Below are 17,025 nucleotides of genomic sequence, written 5' to 3'. Positions count from 1 at the left end.
TTGTTGAGTATTTACACACTCAAGGGGGAGTGTTGCAGTCATATTTAGAGTAGGAATGTGATTGTGTAAATCCTAGTAGATATGGGAATGTATCTTATATCCCTATTAGGAGTTGATTACCTATTAAATGTTGTAAATAAAGGCACAATGGGGTGAATCAAACACACCTCACAATTAAATCACTCTCTTCTCTCCCTCAATATTGCCGCCCCCCTCTCTCTCTAAATCCTAGATCGTTCAATCAAATAGGCCTACAAATATATTATAATGAATTAAATGTAAATAATAATGAATACATTAAAATGAGGAAGAAAAAGAGAAATAATTAAAACATCAAAATATAATTAATAAATGAGGTGATTAATGTATCAGGGGACTAAAATTAGATTTTGATCTTACTCATGGTTTTAGTCTAAAAGTCATCTTTGCCAAGAATTAGAATGAAGTTTCCTATATATATTTTTTTTTTCTATGTGTTGTAAGTTTATTTTCACTCGTTTTTTTATCTGCAAAATTAAAAACTAATTTAGAAAACGTTAACGAACATGCACTTAGTTTTTGTATGGGATGAGAACATTAAAACACTCAAACCCACCATTTTTTTAACTCAAACATAAGAATATATGAGCAAAATTTGAGTTTTGGATTGGAGAGAACATGCCTTATTTTGTTCTCTTGAGAATAAATGATATGAAAGTTATCTTGCTCTTCAAAGGAAAAAGAAAAATAAAATCATGCCATATCACAATGTGAATGTGTGAATTGGGTGGGTCAAGATCTCTCTCCGACCAGTGTGAATGTATACGGATGCAAATAATTTTAGAATTCAAAGGCTATGTGCCCCTGGGCAATAAATACAAAACCGTTTGCGTATTCTCTCTTTTCTGGTGTGCAAATTTGGCTTATGCATATGCCACCGCTGCGCTTGCTGACCACTTTAGACTTTCAAGTGCTTCCCATTGCACCATGCATCCACTTACATATTGGATAAGAACTAACAAAATTTTCAATATACATAACAAATATTGAAGGATGAGAGAATCAAACATAAAAATTCAATTGTATAAGTAAAGAGTCGTAACTATTTGAGCTATATTATAAGCCATTTCAAGTATCATCATGACGGAGTCGCATACAAGGTTACTTGATTTTTTTTTTTTTTTTTTTGAACAAACGATATTATATACAGTACGGGGGAGGGGTGGCTCAGCCTCATAATGAACTTACAATAATGTGGTTAAATTCGTCTTTGGCAAAAATCGAACCTAAAACTTTTCATTAACAAGTGAAGAACCATAATACTAAGTCGCAAAGTTACTTGAGCTAAACTCAATCATCGTATACAAGGAATATCGAAGCCCAATTCCGCTAGGAAAACAATTTGGTAACCCACCAAAACTTTCTGGCTTCGCCGTTGAGTAGCACATCTTGAACCCCAAATATTTGTCACATGTTGCAAACAAGAACTAGTTAATTTGTTAGATTTGATCAGTTTTGTTAATCACGATCTTCATTATTACTATCTAATAATATGGGTCCATTGCTAATCATTGGCCAACATAATCCTGTTGCCATTAATTGGTGTAAGGTCAACGCCATGATCTATATATATTCTAAACACACCTATAATACGTACCCTTCATGACATCCCCTTCTTATATTTTTGAGTTACACTATTACCTATAAAAAGAAGCAGATTCATATGCATGTATCCTTACGAACTTGACTCGCATTCAAATTGCTTTGATAATATAAAATGCAAGTTGGTCTTGTTGAGGCCAATAATATTTATAAACTAAGACTCAATTTCTATATTGTAATTATTTAGGCCAGATTGCTTAGGTGACAAGCAATTATGACTAAATCCATTTAATTAACATATAAAACCCTATACACATACATAATTAAACAAGCAAAAGAACATATAAACAACTGCAGTTGGAAGGAATGTAAGATCTCTCCCTCCCTCCCTCTCTCTCTCTCTCTCTCTCTCTGTGTGCATGCAATATACATAATAATCTGGCAAAGTTTGGAGATGTTTCATGTGGAGAAGGTGTTGTAAGGTTTGTTGGGAACAAAAGTATGATTAAATAGATATTTACCTAATCCATGTAAACACTTGTTAATTTGAACCAAACCATGCACCTTTTTTAAATTCAATCATTGGCATATATATCATATAAAGGAATAATTGGTAGAAGGCATATTCACCTACAAAGGTAGTAGATGAGCACAACTTTATTTATCAATTTACATATCAATCTCTTAATTTCTTAAATTAAAAAGAGATAATGGGTCCATTTACAAACTCTCTCTCTTTCTCTCTCTCTCTCTCTCTCTCTCTCTCTCTCTCTCTCTCTCTCTCTCTCTCTCTCTCTCTCTCCCCCTCCCTATATATATATTATATATGTGCACTATAAATTTATATTTTTACCTCAATAATGCTTGTTGAGGATATATATTATCTAAAAACCTTATATTAATGTGTTTTTAATCACCCTGTGGGGATAGCGACCAAAGGAAATCGTTCGAAAGGCTAGCTTATATTCCTTTATTTTTGTTGTGATAAACTTCTATTATTATTAGTCTAAATTTGTTTTATTTTTTCTATATTTATGTATAAACTAATGACAGTTTTAATTGGGTTTCTCCTAAATGACACTAGGGTTTGGTACAAACTGAAACAAACAAAAAAATAGCTAATGCCGGAAGTAGGAGTACTATGTGAATCAAATCAAACACAAATAATGAAACATACACATATATATACACACACACCCCATGGAGGCTACTGGTTAATTATAATTAGAACTCAGATAAACATATTACTATTAGTAGAGTAAGGAATCTTAATGTGCCATTGTTTTAGGTAATGACAGGGAATGGATGTTGACCCATCAACAAAGCCTGATAAGACCAAACAAACCTATCTCACAAGGCACTGATTAAATATATATAATTGGGGTTTTGCTTGTAGATTATGTTATTCTAATTTTTTAGTTGAAATGGCCTATATAATTAAGCAGAACAACTTTACAAAAATATTTATAAAAAAATTCTCTTCTTCCTCAACCTTCCTAGATGTGAAAAATAAACTCAACCCCTTTCTTAAGCAAATAAAAAGAAGCCTTTGCAACTTTTCTTTTTCGCCAGAGTCCTCAGCTTTTACCATCTTTGTGAAAGAAAACCTTGTCTCATCTATTATAAAATGTTGAATATATCCACTTTTTATTTTTTATCTACCAAGTACTTGCATCCGTGAGGAGCACACTATAAAGAACCAATGGCACATCACAGGCGGTTAGAAGAGAGAGAGAGTGGAGTGGGAGTCAGTGATTCCAGTGGGTTCCTGCCAAAGACCCTACACTTGTTTTGCCCTTTTTTTATGTAATTTAATATTATACTCACTGATCAGAAAATCATGTATGGCCGTGCCTAGACAGTAAGGCGGTTCAACACTATCTCGATTGTTTATGGGAGTTTGAAAATTAACAAAATGCGTCTAGATCCGTTTAGGTGTACATTTGGTCTGCCTAAGCTGCTTAGGTTGCAATCTCATTTGGACAGAAAATCGATAATTTTCATTTTGTATTTTATTTTTTCAATAAAATATAAGAGACTTGTGGAATACTTGATGAACACTTGTTATATGCTTGTTCCCCATGTTTTCAATATGTTATAATACTTTATAGTCTATATGTCATTTTATTTTACAATTTATGTATACAATTATGTGTTTTTAAGTATAAATAGGCACGCATTCATATAATATATAATAAATTTAGTTAAATCCGTCTAAACTCAGCTCATTGCCTGATTAGCCCATAACATCTTTTAAAACTTTATTTATACTGAATAATTTATTTATTTATTTTAAAAGAAAAATGTCCTTTTTTTCCTGTTTCCAAACCCCACACCCCACACACCACAGAGAGAGAGAGAGAGAGAGAGAGAGAGAGAGAGAGAGAGAGAGAGAGAGAGAGAGAGCGAGAGGGGCCTGTCTGCAACGTCAAGATTTTCTATCCAAAATTTCGATAATATTTACTAGGGACAGAGAAATAAAGGAGAACCCAAACACAAACACATCAATTTAGAAGCTTTCTTCATAGAGAAGTAGAGAGAAAGAGAAGTACCAGAGAGATAAATAGATAGAGACATAAACATGACTGGCCCCTCTCTCTCCTCTCTCTCTCTCTCTCTCTCTCTCTTGTAATTTCTCTCTCTAACTTCCCCTTGATATTTGGTCTCTTTCAAGTTGTTTTGGTTTGCTCCATATAGGCTTTGGTCTAGGAATCTCTAAATCCAAAAATTGAGGTAAAGAGAGCAAACTGAATAATTTCTGGGAAATTGTTAACCTTCTTCCCATTCCCCCCAACTCCTCTGTTTCTTCTCTATCTAGCTAACTGAAAAGAAGAAAAAGAAAAAGCTAACCACTTTTTGTGTGTGTGTGCTTATGGCTTTTATTTCTTCTGCTACATGTCCTGATTCCAGCTTCTTCTTGGAGTACAAAGATGAAAATGGTCTGAGAAAATCTTGCATGGCGGCGAGTCATCGAGTTGGAGACGCTACCGCCACTGCCACCACCGCTGGTTTGTCATCGGAACTAGGACCTTCCAATCACCATGTCCCTTATGCTGTTCTTCATGGGATGAATGCTTCTTCCACCAGTTTTATGTACGAAAAATTCTCATCAATTTCCAAAATTTCTTTCAGATACTGCAATTTCAAGACTAATTTCGAATTGGATTTATTTTATTTTCTGAAATTTCATTAAAAAAATTTGTTGTTCTTCCTCTGATCTGTTCATTTTTATTTTTTACGGGTTTCTGATAATTTTTTGCTTTTTGTTTTTGTTTTGTTTGGTTGGTACTTGGTAGTAATCAAGAAGGATCTGCCTTTGATTTTGGGGAGCTGGAAGAAGCAATTGCGCGGCAAGTTAGAAATGATGAAGCTCAAGCACGTATGCTTTCTACACCCCTCTCATCATTTCTCTCCTTTTGGTGACGTCTGATAAAGCATAACCAACTCTAACAAAAAGCAGAGAGAGAGAGAGAGAGAGAGAGAGAGTGTGTGTGTGTTTGAATATGTCTTCTGATCAGGGCAGAGCGGAGGGGATGGGGGCTTTCCATTTCGAATACAGTAATGATTCTGAGAGAGGAGAGTTGAATGGCATGTGTCTAGAAACTTGGAAAGCTGACCTGCAGAGCATGATTTTTTTTACTGACTCCATAACTGCAGAAAAGTAGAGAGAGAGAGAGAGAGAGAGAGAGAGAGATAGAGAGGGATTAGGTGATGCTTTGAAAAAATGTTTATTTTCGTGATGTCTGGGAGATATCTTTTTTGTGATTCTTTGTTTGCAGCTTTATTTACAGGAGGAGGAGGAGCAGGCAGGCCTGCTGCAACTCTGGAAATGTTCCCTTCTTGGCCAATGAGATTCCACCAAACACCAGGAGTAATCCTTTGACCCTTTTAATTTTCTTTTCTTCTGATATTTGATTTACCCAGATGAAAATTTGATTAAATTTTGGTGGCTTTTTTTATTTTATTTGATTTGTGTGTTTGTAAAAATGCAGGGGAGTTCAAAGTCAGGAGAGGAAGAAAGCACAGACTCAGGATCACAAGTGAACACTCTAACAACAACAACAACAACAAATCAGTTGGAATTGGAACCAGAATCTCCCATGAGTAAAAACCCTTCTTCCTCACAAGCTGCTTTTGATCAGAAGCATCTACAATTTCAACAGCAAAAGCAACAGCAAGAAATGGCAATTAGTGACACCGGACCTAATTCACAAACCCCATCAACTCAAAAACCCTCCCAAGAAAAGGTAATTAATTAACTTAATTACTGTTTTAATTAGAACTGTACTCTGTCTCTCTAGGTCAGTCAGTTAGTCGATATCTTTCTCAAAAGATCTCCCATATCCCAACAACTGAGGAAAAAGTTGGCATCTTCATTGTTAGTATTACTGTTTCATCTCTCTCTGCTCTCTGTGGCATATCTTCATGAAATATTATGGCACAGATCCCCACAACATCAGAAAATCAAAGAGAGACAGAAGTTACCTGATTTCTGAACGATTTTCTGATAAAAATGTCTGACACAAAAGAGAGAAAGTGTGTATATACGTACAAATAAATAATGTATAAATAAATAAAATTAAAAGAAAAAGGCAAAATAGTAAGAATCTTCACAGTAGTTCTACCACTATTATTATTGCTTTGTTATAATAATAAAAATACCCACTTTCTTCACTCCACATGACTCAGACCAAACCCACATCGCAAAAATCACGTTTGCTGATTGCCTGCCTGCCTCGAACAAAAAATCTTTTGCAAAAACTCTGTCAGATATTCTCTCTAATCATTGTGATTTATTTTCTGAGAATCATATGTGTTTTTTTTTTTTTAGTACAGAATCATATGTATTTAAACACAAAGTACTTGCATTTTCTTCTTTTTTTTTTCCTCCAAAAATAGAGATTCCACCTTTTTTTCAGACATCGAAACAATTTGCTAACTAATTTACTCTCTCTCTCTCTCTCTCTCCCTCATTTTCTTAATTCATGCTTTTAATGTTCCAGAGGAAGGGAGCTGGTTCAACATCAGAGAATAAACAACTTGATGCTAAGGTTTTAAACATAACAATATTCTTGCATTTTTTGTTCCACATTATTTTTCCAATTTATTAACTTCAAATTTTGAGCTACCATTTTTTTGTTTTTATTTTCGTGTAGACATTGAGACGATTAGCTCAAAACAGAGAAGCTGCAAGAAAAAGCCGCCTCAGAAAAAAGGTATAGAGATGTCATTTTTCAGACTGAAAATATTTCATTAATTTTCTATAATGTTTAGCATATGCTATTTTATTATCTCACATACCCACTAATTATTATGTTTCCCTTGTTTTTTTTTTAAAAAAAAAGAAAAAAAAACACAACTGCCGACTAATATTTTTTTCATTTGTTTCCTTGTCAATATATAGGCTTATGTACAGCAGCTAGAGTCAAGCAGGATAAAGCTTACACAGCTTGAGCAAGACCTTCAAAGAGCGCGCGCTCAGGTTTTATTGTTAACCTATTAAAAATTATTTATTATATTTATTGATTTTTTGTTCATTGGTTTTATTGTTAACCTATTAAAAATTATTTTTTTATTTTATTTATTTATTGTTCATTTTGTTAAATGTATTGATTTTTCTTTTTAAATTATTTAATTAGGGTTTGTTCTTGGGTGGTTGTGGGGGTGGTCTTGGCAATATCAGCTCAGGTGAGTTTCTTGAATTAATCTACAACATTATGGACAAATTAATGACTTTGTAGAAGTAGAAAAAAGAGGTTATAAAAACAAAATTGACTAGCTTAATATCTATTAACATTATTCTTTTTTGTAATATTAAAGCTTCCAGTCAATTTTGGGAAACGAATTTAAGTCTATTTTTACTTGGTAGACATCTCGGAGTTTGACCAAAGTTTTCAATATTAAGAGAGCTTGGATTAGGGTTTACGCAATATTTTAAGGGAGTGGATTTTTCCCATGAATAAAATGATTTGTTGTAGCTTGTGGCCCTTTACCACAATGGTGAGAAGGAGTTGTGCATTTGCATAACGCCGTGAATTTGAATCCCGTTAGTAGTTAATCTAGCATTTAATCTAACAAAATTTATCATTTGACCAAAAAAAAAAAAAGATTTGTTATATATTTGACCGTTGTTTGGCCTTTTCCAAAACACAAAAGCCATTCAGGGGTTTAACTTTTATCTTTGCATGCATTATTGAACCCCCGTGCGGATATAACTTTTTCAACTTGTAGCACAATAATGCACTCTTAAACCAAATAAATACTAATAACTAAAAATAAATTAAAAAAAAAAAAAAAAAAAAAAAAACTAAACGTACTCTCAAAACATGTGCTTTACTTTCTATATAATAAATTGATCTCGCTAGTAAATGATCATATGTAACTTGAATCTCAAACAATTAATGTGTATGCATGATTTTAAAGTGTTTATTATTGTTGCTGTAGGTGCTGCAATATTTGATATGGAATATGCAAGATGGCTAGAAGACGACCACCGGCACATGTCGGAGCTCCGAACAGGGTTACAAGCACATTTGTCGGACAGCGATCTTCGACTAGTTGTGGACGGCTATGTTTCTCACTACGATGAAATCTTCCAGCTGAAAGGAATGGCTGCAAAATCTGATGTGTTCCACCTCATAACTGGAATGTGGACGACTCCAGCTGAACGTTGCTTCCTCTGGATGGGTGGTTTTAGACCCTCTGAGCTCATCAAGGTTCAACTCTATATTCTGAAATTATTATAGCATTTAGAATTCACCACTTCAGTAGTTTAACGGAAAACTTAGTGTATGCGCCGGTTATCTCTCTCTCTCTCTCTCTCTCTCTCTCTCTCTCTCTCTCTCTCTCATAATATGCATGCTACCATGTGATGAGTCTCATACTCTGAGAGGAAAGATATAATCAACGCATACAAAATTTACTTGCCTGTTACAATTTTTTTTTTTAAAATAAACATTCAACTAGCCATGGTTCCCATCCTTGCGCCTTATTGATTATTAATGTGTTTCTTTCTTTGTTATTAATCAGATGTTAATAGCACAGTTAGACCCACTAACAGAACAGCAATTCATGGGGATCTATAATCTGCAACAGTCCTCACAACAAGCTGAAGAGGCTCTTACTCAAGGTCTAGAGCAGCTTCATCAGTCTCTGGTCGACACCATTGCCGGCGGGCCAGTCATCGATGGCATGCAACAGATGGCCGTGGCTTTGGGCAAGCTCACCAATCTTGAAGGCTTCGTTCGCCAGGTAGTTAATTACGATTAAATAATCCGACTTCCGACATAAATTTCCTTAGCTTAAAACCAAAGGCCATTTTGCTTACATCTTGCAAATTCATGCATGCACTTCACGTAATTAATCTCAATATTCTCTCATCATTTTCTGTATTCTCTTCGTTAGGAATTGCATTATAACCTGCAGATTAATCATATAAGTTATTTGTTCTTTTAAACCCTAGGAGGTTTTCTTCATAATTTAAATGAACCCTAGGAGGTTATTAGTTGCTATTTTTTGAAAGAATTTTATATTTATGTTAGTAAACTTTCCTGATGCTTTTTGAGAAGTAATTTGACTATAAGAGTAGGTCATGATCGAAAAATACATGTCTTGTTCAGGTGTTTTTTGAAAAGACCTGAGAGTTGTCTTAATTTCATATTGCAGACCAGACTTGACCAATACATATGGATGTATGAAACCAATTCAATAAGTTCCATATGAACTGAAACCCTTTTCAAAATTATCAAAGGATTGATTAGATCTCACTTGACGAATCTGCTAACACCTTGGATATGATTAAGATTACATTAATGGAAATAAGTGACTTTAAATCGTTGATGGTGGTAAGGTCTAATATAGGATCCACCTATAAACGACTACACGTCAATCAATCACGTTAATTACGTTTAGTTTTATATATGTTTATATCGTTAGAAAGGTGTTATTTTCGATCAAAACATAGAACTTTGGTAGGTGACATCAAACGTGGTAGTTGATCTGAGTTGTCCATCTACTCCAATTATTTCATTCTATTCCTTATTTCTGTCTTCTTGTTTTGCGCCGCCATTCTCTGATATACTCCAGAAGGATAAGAATACATCACCTTGATTTAACATTTAAATTGACTTTTAGTTCAAGCACTACTTAAAAATAGAAATGGGAACATCTATAGTGCAGTCAACTAGACATTGTATTTACATTTCTATCCCTTTATTCTCACCCCATCACTTAGTCAAGGAAGTGATTTCTACACTTTTTCATCTTATGCATATCCCTTTTAATTTAGGTCATTGATATTCTTTTCTGATCTGGTCAATAAAATTTCTTGAACGTAACATATGAAAAGTTAAAAATAGTGTGTAAAAGTCATTCATTTTAATAAACAACTATCAAAGGTCTTGATGATCATGAATATCCCAATGGACCATTAAGCTTTCTATTAATCAGGTGTCACTATTATGCTACTGGTCAAATTTTTGACATAGGTGTTATATAATATTATACAGCTAGATTGATCACATCCCCTGTGTGCTTGCCACGTATGCAATGCTCATTGGGTCACAATAATTTCATTATCACCCATAATTTTGGGGTGAACTGACATGTATTTTTAGCTGAGGTGTCAATCAGGTTGCTGAATGCTAGGGTTTTGGTGCAGTTTTTCCATTCCAAATGTTTCTTTCAAGAGTAGGTTTGAATGTGATGTTTGTTGAAAGGAAAACCGTAGCTAGACCTATCGAATGAATTTAAAATTGAGATGGGAAATATAAGCAATAAACTAAGTGAGGTTTTATTATTTTTCTAAACCATGATTGGAATAGTCCAAATTCATAAAAGGAACAAGTTTTCCAATTTCAACCATTTTGAAAATATTGTTTAAAGGTTGTGCCCCTTCCCTTGCACTAGGGACCCATTCGAAGGGCTACATAATGGTTCTTGTTTAATCTTTTATTTTTTTTTTCATTATACATGTTTGTTTTATTCTTTTCTTTTTGCATTATTGGGTCTGTTATATTTTGTTTACTCTTAAGAATTAGGTTTCTCATTATTTGTGTTGATCAATTGCTCAGGCTGATAATTTGAGACAACAAACCCTTCATCAGTTACGTCGGATATTGACAGTTCGTCAGGCAGCGAGATGCTTTCTTGTAATCGGAGAGTACTATGGACGATTAAGAGCACTTAGTTCTCTTTGGGCATCTCGACCCCGAGAGTAAGATTTGCATAACATGATCATTACTTTCCGTTCACGTTCTATTTAACTTAAATGACAAAGGGTTAGCTTTTAATCACTGTTTATTATGTGTTTACTTTTTCTTGGCTAGGTAAATCCATGACAGTTTCAAGTTGACTTTGTCATGTGCACATTTTCTAGGGTTTATTACTCTATGAAAATTAGTTGTTCTTTTCTTTAGGATGAGACTGTACAACTCTCTTTTGCCAGTATTTTATCACCCCTCTTTCATTTGTTTTCTGTTTAAACACATTGTAACTTAAAACTACAAAATTGTGGTTCCTTTTTTTTTTTTTTTTTTTTTTTCAGGAAACTGTAGTATTATTGTTTTTGTTGCAGAAAAATCGAAAGTTAGCAAATTCTTATAGTACATCTTTAACATGCAAAATCTTATCATAGAGACTAATAAATAAAATAAAATCAGAAAATTTTCTCCTTTAATACGTATAATGTGCTAGTTAACAACGATAGCATATAATTACTGTTTATGTTATACTATACATATGCAGGACCATGATAAGCGATGATAACTCGTGCCAAACGACGACAGACCTGCAAATGCTACAACCTTCGCAGAATCATTTCGCATCCTTTTGATCAAACCCCAGTAGACTGCAGAGAGCTGCTTTTTAGAAGAAGTCCTTTGTCCATTATTGCCGGTGCTGGATGCTTCTAGCTTGATTAAGCTACTTTAGAAGAGATAGGACATATTAATTTTTTCTTTCTTATTTTCTATTTTCTACTTTCTACTTTCCATGTCTTCATGTAACTACGTTATCTTGTAAATGCAATTCAATATTTTCTGTGCATGAGAAGGTTCTTCCACCTGGTAAACAAAGAAAAAAAAAGGATTAAACGATGAAACAAAATATATAATTGGTCGACCATACATAGCTAAACTACCTTTTAACAAAATCCTATTTGCCAACCAAAAAAGAGTGAAAATATTATTCAGTCTTCTATCACAACAACAAAATTATGGCCAGTCATGTAATTTCACGAAACCAAATTTTGTTGTTTTTTATTTAAACCTCATCTACACACTATTAGCATATATCTAATATTATCTCGACCTAAACGACTTTTTCATATATATACATACATATATATATATATATTATTCTTTATAAAAAAAGAATTCCCATATTTTAGTAGAAATGTGGTGACTAGTTGTGGGGCTCATTTATACATCGAATTTCAACAATTTAAACCATTTATTTTTTAAGTCTTTATTCATGGATCATCCTTGCAAAAGACTTAGTTCAATCTAAAACTATTTACTCATTTGTTGTCATGATGAAATTTTAATGTATATATAATATATAGATGACCAGGAGAGAAAGGTGGCAAGTGAGAGAAGGACAAAGAGAGAACTCAATATGTTGTCATCGTCTAGTATCTTTATTGAAAGAAGGAATTCTCGAAACGAAAATGGTTGTATTTTTTAGAGAGAGAGAGAGAGAGAAAGGGAGATGGTTGTTGCACGCACTTCATTTATATGTAGTAGTTGTGAAGAAGAAGAGTATTGTAGTGTAGAAGTGACGAGGGTAGAGATAGAATATAAACTGAGTTGATTGTCTTTTTCCTAATCGTTTGTGCACAAAAGTTGGATATACATAGAGGAAAAGTTTGGTTGTTACTCTTCATTTATAGAGAATGCGTCTGTCCATAATTTGATGATACGTATTTGAGATACAAACTATACCTGGCAAAATTATGCACAAACAGATAACACTATACGAGCATGCATGAAAAATATTTATTTGGGTTGAGCTTTAACCGGCTGTGTGAATAACTGGTGAATTTGCTAGTGATCCGTTAACTAGCAGTTCGTGTTTAGCTTTTCACTCGATAGCGTAACGGGTCTGTTGAACTTTAATAGTTATACAATTAGAACATATTATTGGCATGAGACCAAATCTAAATAGAAATGTAATAATATTTTGTTATATAATTATTCTCATTAATACAAGCATATGGGTACACACAAAGTGTGTGAGAAAAAAATTTTATTTTTGTTTTTGAAATAGGAGATAGGAAGAGAGTGATAGAGAATGTGGGAATGGGAAGTTTTTTTTTTTTATTATTTTAATGAGAGTTATGTTAGAATTACATATAAGTGCGGCTTTGAAAAAAAAAAAAAAAGTAAAATTTGGTTGTGTGAAATTAGATTTCTGCCCCATATTTCTTATTCATAAATAGTTTTAATTAGAGGATTAAACTGGTAATTTCATAGGGTTTTGGTTGACAATGAGTGTTTTATTAATTAGTAGATATATGTTTTATTAATATAAGAATACAACATAAATTATTGGGTCATTTTCTTTAAAATAAATAAAATGTTACAATATTAATTACAAAAGATCAACAATATTTATGCTAATTATAAATAAGTTAATCAATTTTATGGTACACTAGAGTACCTAAAATAAACAATAATTACAATTGATGCCATTACATAACAGCTGACAAGCAGCCGCTTTCTTAAATTTTTTATGTTTAGGAATATGTCAAACTGACTTTCAGAAAATGCATTGCAGTTTATGTTATGTATAACTACGTATTCAGACACGGATTGCAATTTCCTTTTTAATAGTCAAATTAGTCACATATCATAGTCAAGTTAAGTATGAGTTGTTTCCGACTCCATGATAATACTAAAATTTAATATTAGATCTGATTAAATTGACTATAATAATACATGAATTACATCATTGAGGACATTGATTTCATAGAACTTGTGCAGCATCCCTTAATTGGAGACTAATACCGATCATTGAGGACATTCGATGGTTGGCTTCCTCTTTCCTCTGTATCAAATGGAAGCATGTCTAGGCAAACTTCATGGCTGATGCTATTGCTAATGTGGACATTCGATAGATTCGAGAACCTTTGTGGTTGAATTAGAAAGGCAAATGAATGTCGGTGTGACTCATTCGAGATTTCGAGCGAATGGTTTATAATTTTATAAAGTATGGTTTATAAATGATATTATCACAATCAGATTAGTTGATCAATGTGGTTAAAGATTAATATTGTGCATCGTTGGCTTATGTTCATCTTCACAAGAACCAACATGGTAAATTGATGTTATGATCCTCGTGCCTCCACTGTGTTTGTTTTTTAGATTTGCACCACAACAAAAGTTATCGATCTTATGATCCAGTTGCTCGCCATACGTATAACACCATGGACGTTACATTCTTTGAGCAAGAATTTTTCTTCTCCATGGCTAACACCCCCTATATGTTCTTCAGGGTGAGACACCGATTGAAGAACTTTAGTGATGTGATCTTGATAATGAGGCAGTGGTTGCGGACCATGCAGTGGGAGAGGAGCATCAACCTACGACCGAAGGCGCTATCTTTGCCGAAACAAATATTGGTCCGGAAGTGCACCGAGTCCGTTGCAAGAGTAAATAGTTGCATCGAGTTCGTATCAGGAAGACTGAAAACTAATACTTTATCTAATTCTGCTGGTGTTGAGCACTCTTATTATTTGCCTCCTAGACAGAATCGTGGCAAGCCACTAGTTAGGTATTCACCAAGGGAAGATTAGGTATGCTATTGCTTATTCCGTATCTGCTTATCGACTCTCACCACAGTACAAGGCAATGGTAAGCCAAATGCTAGCGAGCTCGTTTGGATGTGCTTTTAAAATAACTGTAAACGCTTTTGGTGAAAATATTTTTGAAAACAATCCTTAGTAAAAATGCTAATAAATCTTGGAAAATCACTTAAAGTGCTTCCTGAAAGAAGCACATAACTGGTGTTTTTTGTAGAAAGCACTTAAAGTGCTTTTGGAATTCAAAAACATTTTCTCTAAAAGCGCTTTCAGTCATTTAAAAAGCACATCCAAACGAGAACGGATTGAATGACTTAATTAGTTATCGGAAAAAGTTTGGTAGGAAACTTGATTGTATGATGTTTCGATGAAGTTATAAGTTTCCGCGTTATTTACGATTTTGTTTGGTCTTTTATTTTCTTGTTACATCCGATTTACTCAATCATTACATATAAAAAAATATTTTGAGTAATAACCTAAGAAAAGGCCCTATGTGATCATATGGGAGGACTTGAGAACTCAAGGACCCTTTTTAGTGGCTCGTCCCAAAAATTTCAAGGCTGGCTCTGATCACATACATACTAACAAGCCTATATATATTTACAATAAGCAAATACCGACACATTTCTTTTACAAATCGTTCTGTGAAGATTTGGTACACTGTAGTTGAAGTTGATTAATTACTCTAATTAAGGCCCCATATTAGTAGGTTTTAAGCATTCTAAACTATGTATTACATCTACTTTTCGGTCCATCACAGTCGACATGGAATAAATTATAAACAAGCTAGGGTTGGCAATATCCATCACCATCAGCATGCCTTTGTTATTCCCTGGATATCATAGGCTATAAATCTAACCCTATCTTCCTTCGCTTTTTGTTTTTGTCAAAGATATCTTCCTTTCTTTAAAGCATACGTCTTTTTAGATTAGGTTTGATCGACCAAAGATTTAATGCTGCATTCGTCATTACTTTTCAGTAAAAAAGTGGGAGGCAAAATATTAAGCATTACATATATATGTGCTTCATCCAATTAGGGGTAGACTAGATATTCATGCAGATTTACATAAACATATATACGTGGTTTTTTTTTTTTTATTACAAATGAAAGATATACTAAATTAATCTCAACTACCGAGAAGAAAATTAAAACTCAAGTGTGGAGGGTTGAGTAAATAGTTCTAGCCAACTTAATTAAACCTAATTACTTGATGAAACTTAATGTGCAGATTCAAAATACTTGAATTAATTATGCATAAATTAATCTTGGTTTTAAAACATATATCTTATGTGTTAATTTATATTAGAGATTCTTTGGCAATTGGCATGTTGGCTAACAATGCTCGTCTAGCAGACCAAATCCAATGTTTGCAATTGATTTATATTATCGTCTAGAATTAACAAGCTATTGACTTGTAGACTTGTAGTTGGTGGATGATGGTTTTATATATTATATGTGTATAATATTTAATATATTTTAAACATGTGGTCAATCGTTTTAGTTATATTTAATAAAGTATTAATAATCATACAAACATATATTTGTTTATCGTAATGATCTTTCCGGAAGAAACATACAGAATAATGCAAATTCCCAACAACCCCTTCCTTCGTGACAACTGATTTGATTATGTAGGGAATTACAAAGGAATTTAGTGTTATCTTTTAAGGGCAATTGGGAGGTGGCAGTAGTAACTGGGTGAGAGAGCAATACCATGAAAACGATCGAGAACATGGCCAACAAAAACTCAAAATGATCGTTCACTACAACTGTAATTTAAGTTGTGCTCACTTTTCTTGTGGTGAACACAACTTTATTTGAAAATGAAAATATATATAATATTTCAGGTCGTTAGTTGCTCCGATCAGTTTTAATAGTCTATTAACAAAACATGACAAATGTTACTCAAATAACATTTTCAGCATGTGTACAGAATATGGTACATGTCATTTTTTGAGCTCACACGGCCATGATCTAAATCATCTATTTTTTAATGTCTACCTTAAAAGATTAAGTACTAAAACCATTATGTAACTATTTTACATGATGGTTTGAGTGTTTAAGAAAGATACTAACTAGTAAGTGACTAAAGATTTTCGGTTTAGCTGATTTTTGTAGAGTATCATAAACGTAACAAAACTCTGCATATTTTCAACATAAAATTTAGGGCTTTTACATGTAAGGCTATGATAACATATTTTAGCGAAATCAGCTAAATCGAAACACTACATTAGAGAAAAATACAACTTAGTTTGTCACACCAAAAAAATTCCACAGCTAAAGATGAATTAGAGCATGACAAGTGGATAGATGAAGTTATATTTGTATTTATGTTTCTATATTTTTGTCAGAGTCTGACGTGCATCGCCGAGAATTTCCCTTTTGAGATTCAAAAAATTGGAAAGGATTTGAATAGCCATACTTCAATCTTGCCAGTAGAGACTAGGGTTTATAAGAATTGCATGCAATTTACAGATCATTATTTTGGGATCAGTCTAGAAGTACAATCTAACGTCTGCAATCGTTACATTCACTCTAGCTTAAAACGAGATCTACCCGTTATAAAGATCCATTAGATCACTATGTGCAAGATCTAACCATTAATTTTCCGAGGAACTCAGTGGTATGTACATAAAAGAAGAGA

General features: G+C 33.3%; 1 protein-coding gene across 2 annotated transcripts; it reads left to right on the top strand.

Annotated features, from left to right (window-relative positions):
• Positions 1-4,012: 4,012 nt before the first annotated feature.
• LOC137715985 (transcription factor TGA9-like) lies at positions 4,013-11,636 on the top strand. 2 transcript variants are annotated; one of them, XM_068455369.1, is made up of 13 exons: positions 4,013-4,314; positions 4,492-4,674; positions 4,878-4,960; positions 5,361-5,452; positions 5,574-5,828; positions 6,585-6,632; positions 6,738-6,797; positions 6,986-7,063; positions 7,221-7,269; positions 8,026-8,297; positions 8,611-8,832; positions 10,653-10,795; positions 11,326-11,636. In XM_068455369.1, the coding sequence occupies exons 2-13, from the start codon at positions 4,538-4,540 to the stop codon at positions 11,411-11,413; spliced, it is 1,527 nt and encodes a 508-aa protein (XP_068311470.1). In that variant the 5' UTR covers positions 4,013-4,314; positions 4,492-4,537; the 3' UTR covers positions 11,414-11,636. The 2 variants fall into 2 exon arrangements, with proteins under 2 accessions (XP_068311470.1, XP_068311469.1); XM_068455368.1 differs by having other exon boundaries at positions 4,013-4,674.
• Positions 11,637-17,025: the final 5,389 nt, after the last annotated feature.

The sequence above is a fragment of the Pyrus communis genome, chromosome 14 (genome assembly GCF_963583255.1).
Source record: "Pyrus communis chromosome 14, drPyrComm1.1, whole genome shotgun sequence".
NCBI lineage: Eukaryota > Viridiplantae > Streptophyta > Magnoliopsida > Rosales > Rosaceae > Pyrus > Pyrus communis.
Note: the sequence above shows the minus strand (reverse complement) of the source record. Positions and strands in the feature narration are given on the sequence as shown.

What these genes read in the sequence shown, in the direction of transcription:
- LOC137715985 (XM_068455368.1), top strand. Translation starts at nt 4,454, where the DNA reads ATGGCTTTTATTTCTTCTGCTACATGTCCTGATTCCAGCTTCTTCTTG. An exon ending in TTCAAAGAGCGCGCGCTCAG is followed by an intron (nt 7,064 to 7,220) that starts GTTTTATTGTTA and finishes TTATTTAATTAG; the next exon opens with GGTTTGTTCTTGGGTGGTTG. An exon ending in TGGGCATCTCGACCCCGAGA is followed by an intron (nt 10,796 to 11,325) that starts GTAAGATTTGCA and finishes ATACATATGCAG; the next exon opens with GACCATGATAAGCGATGATA.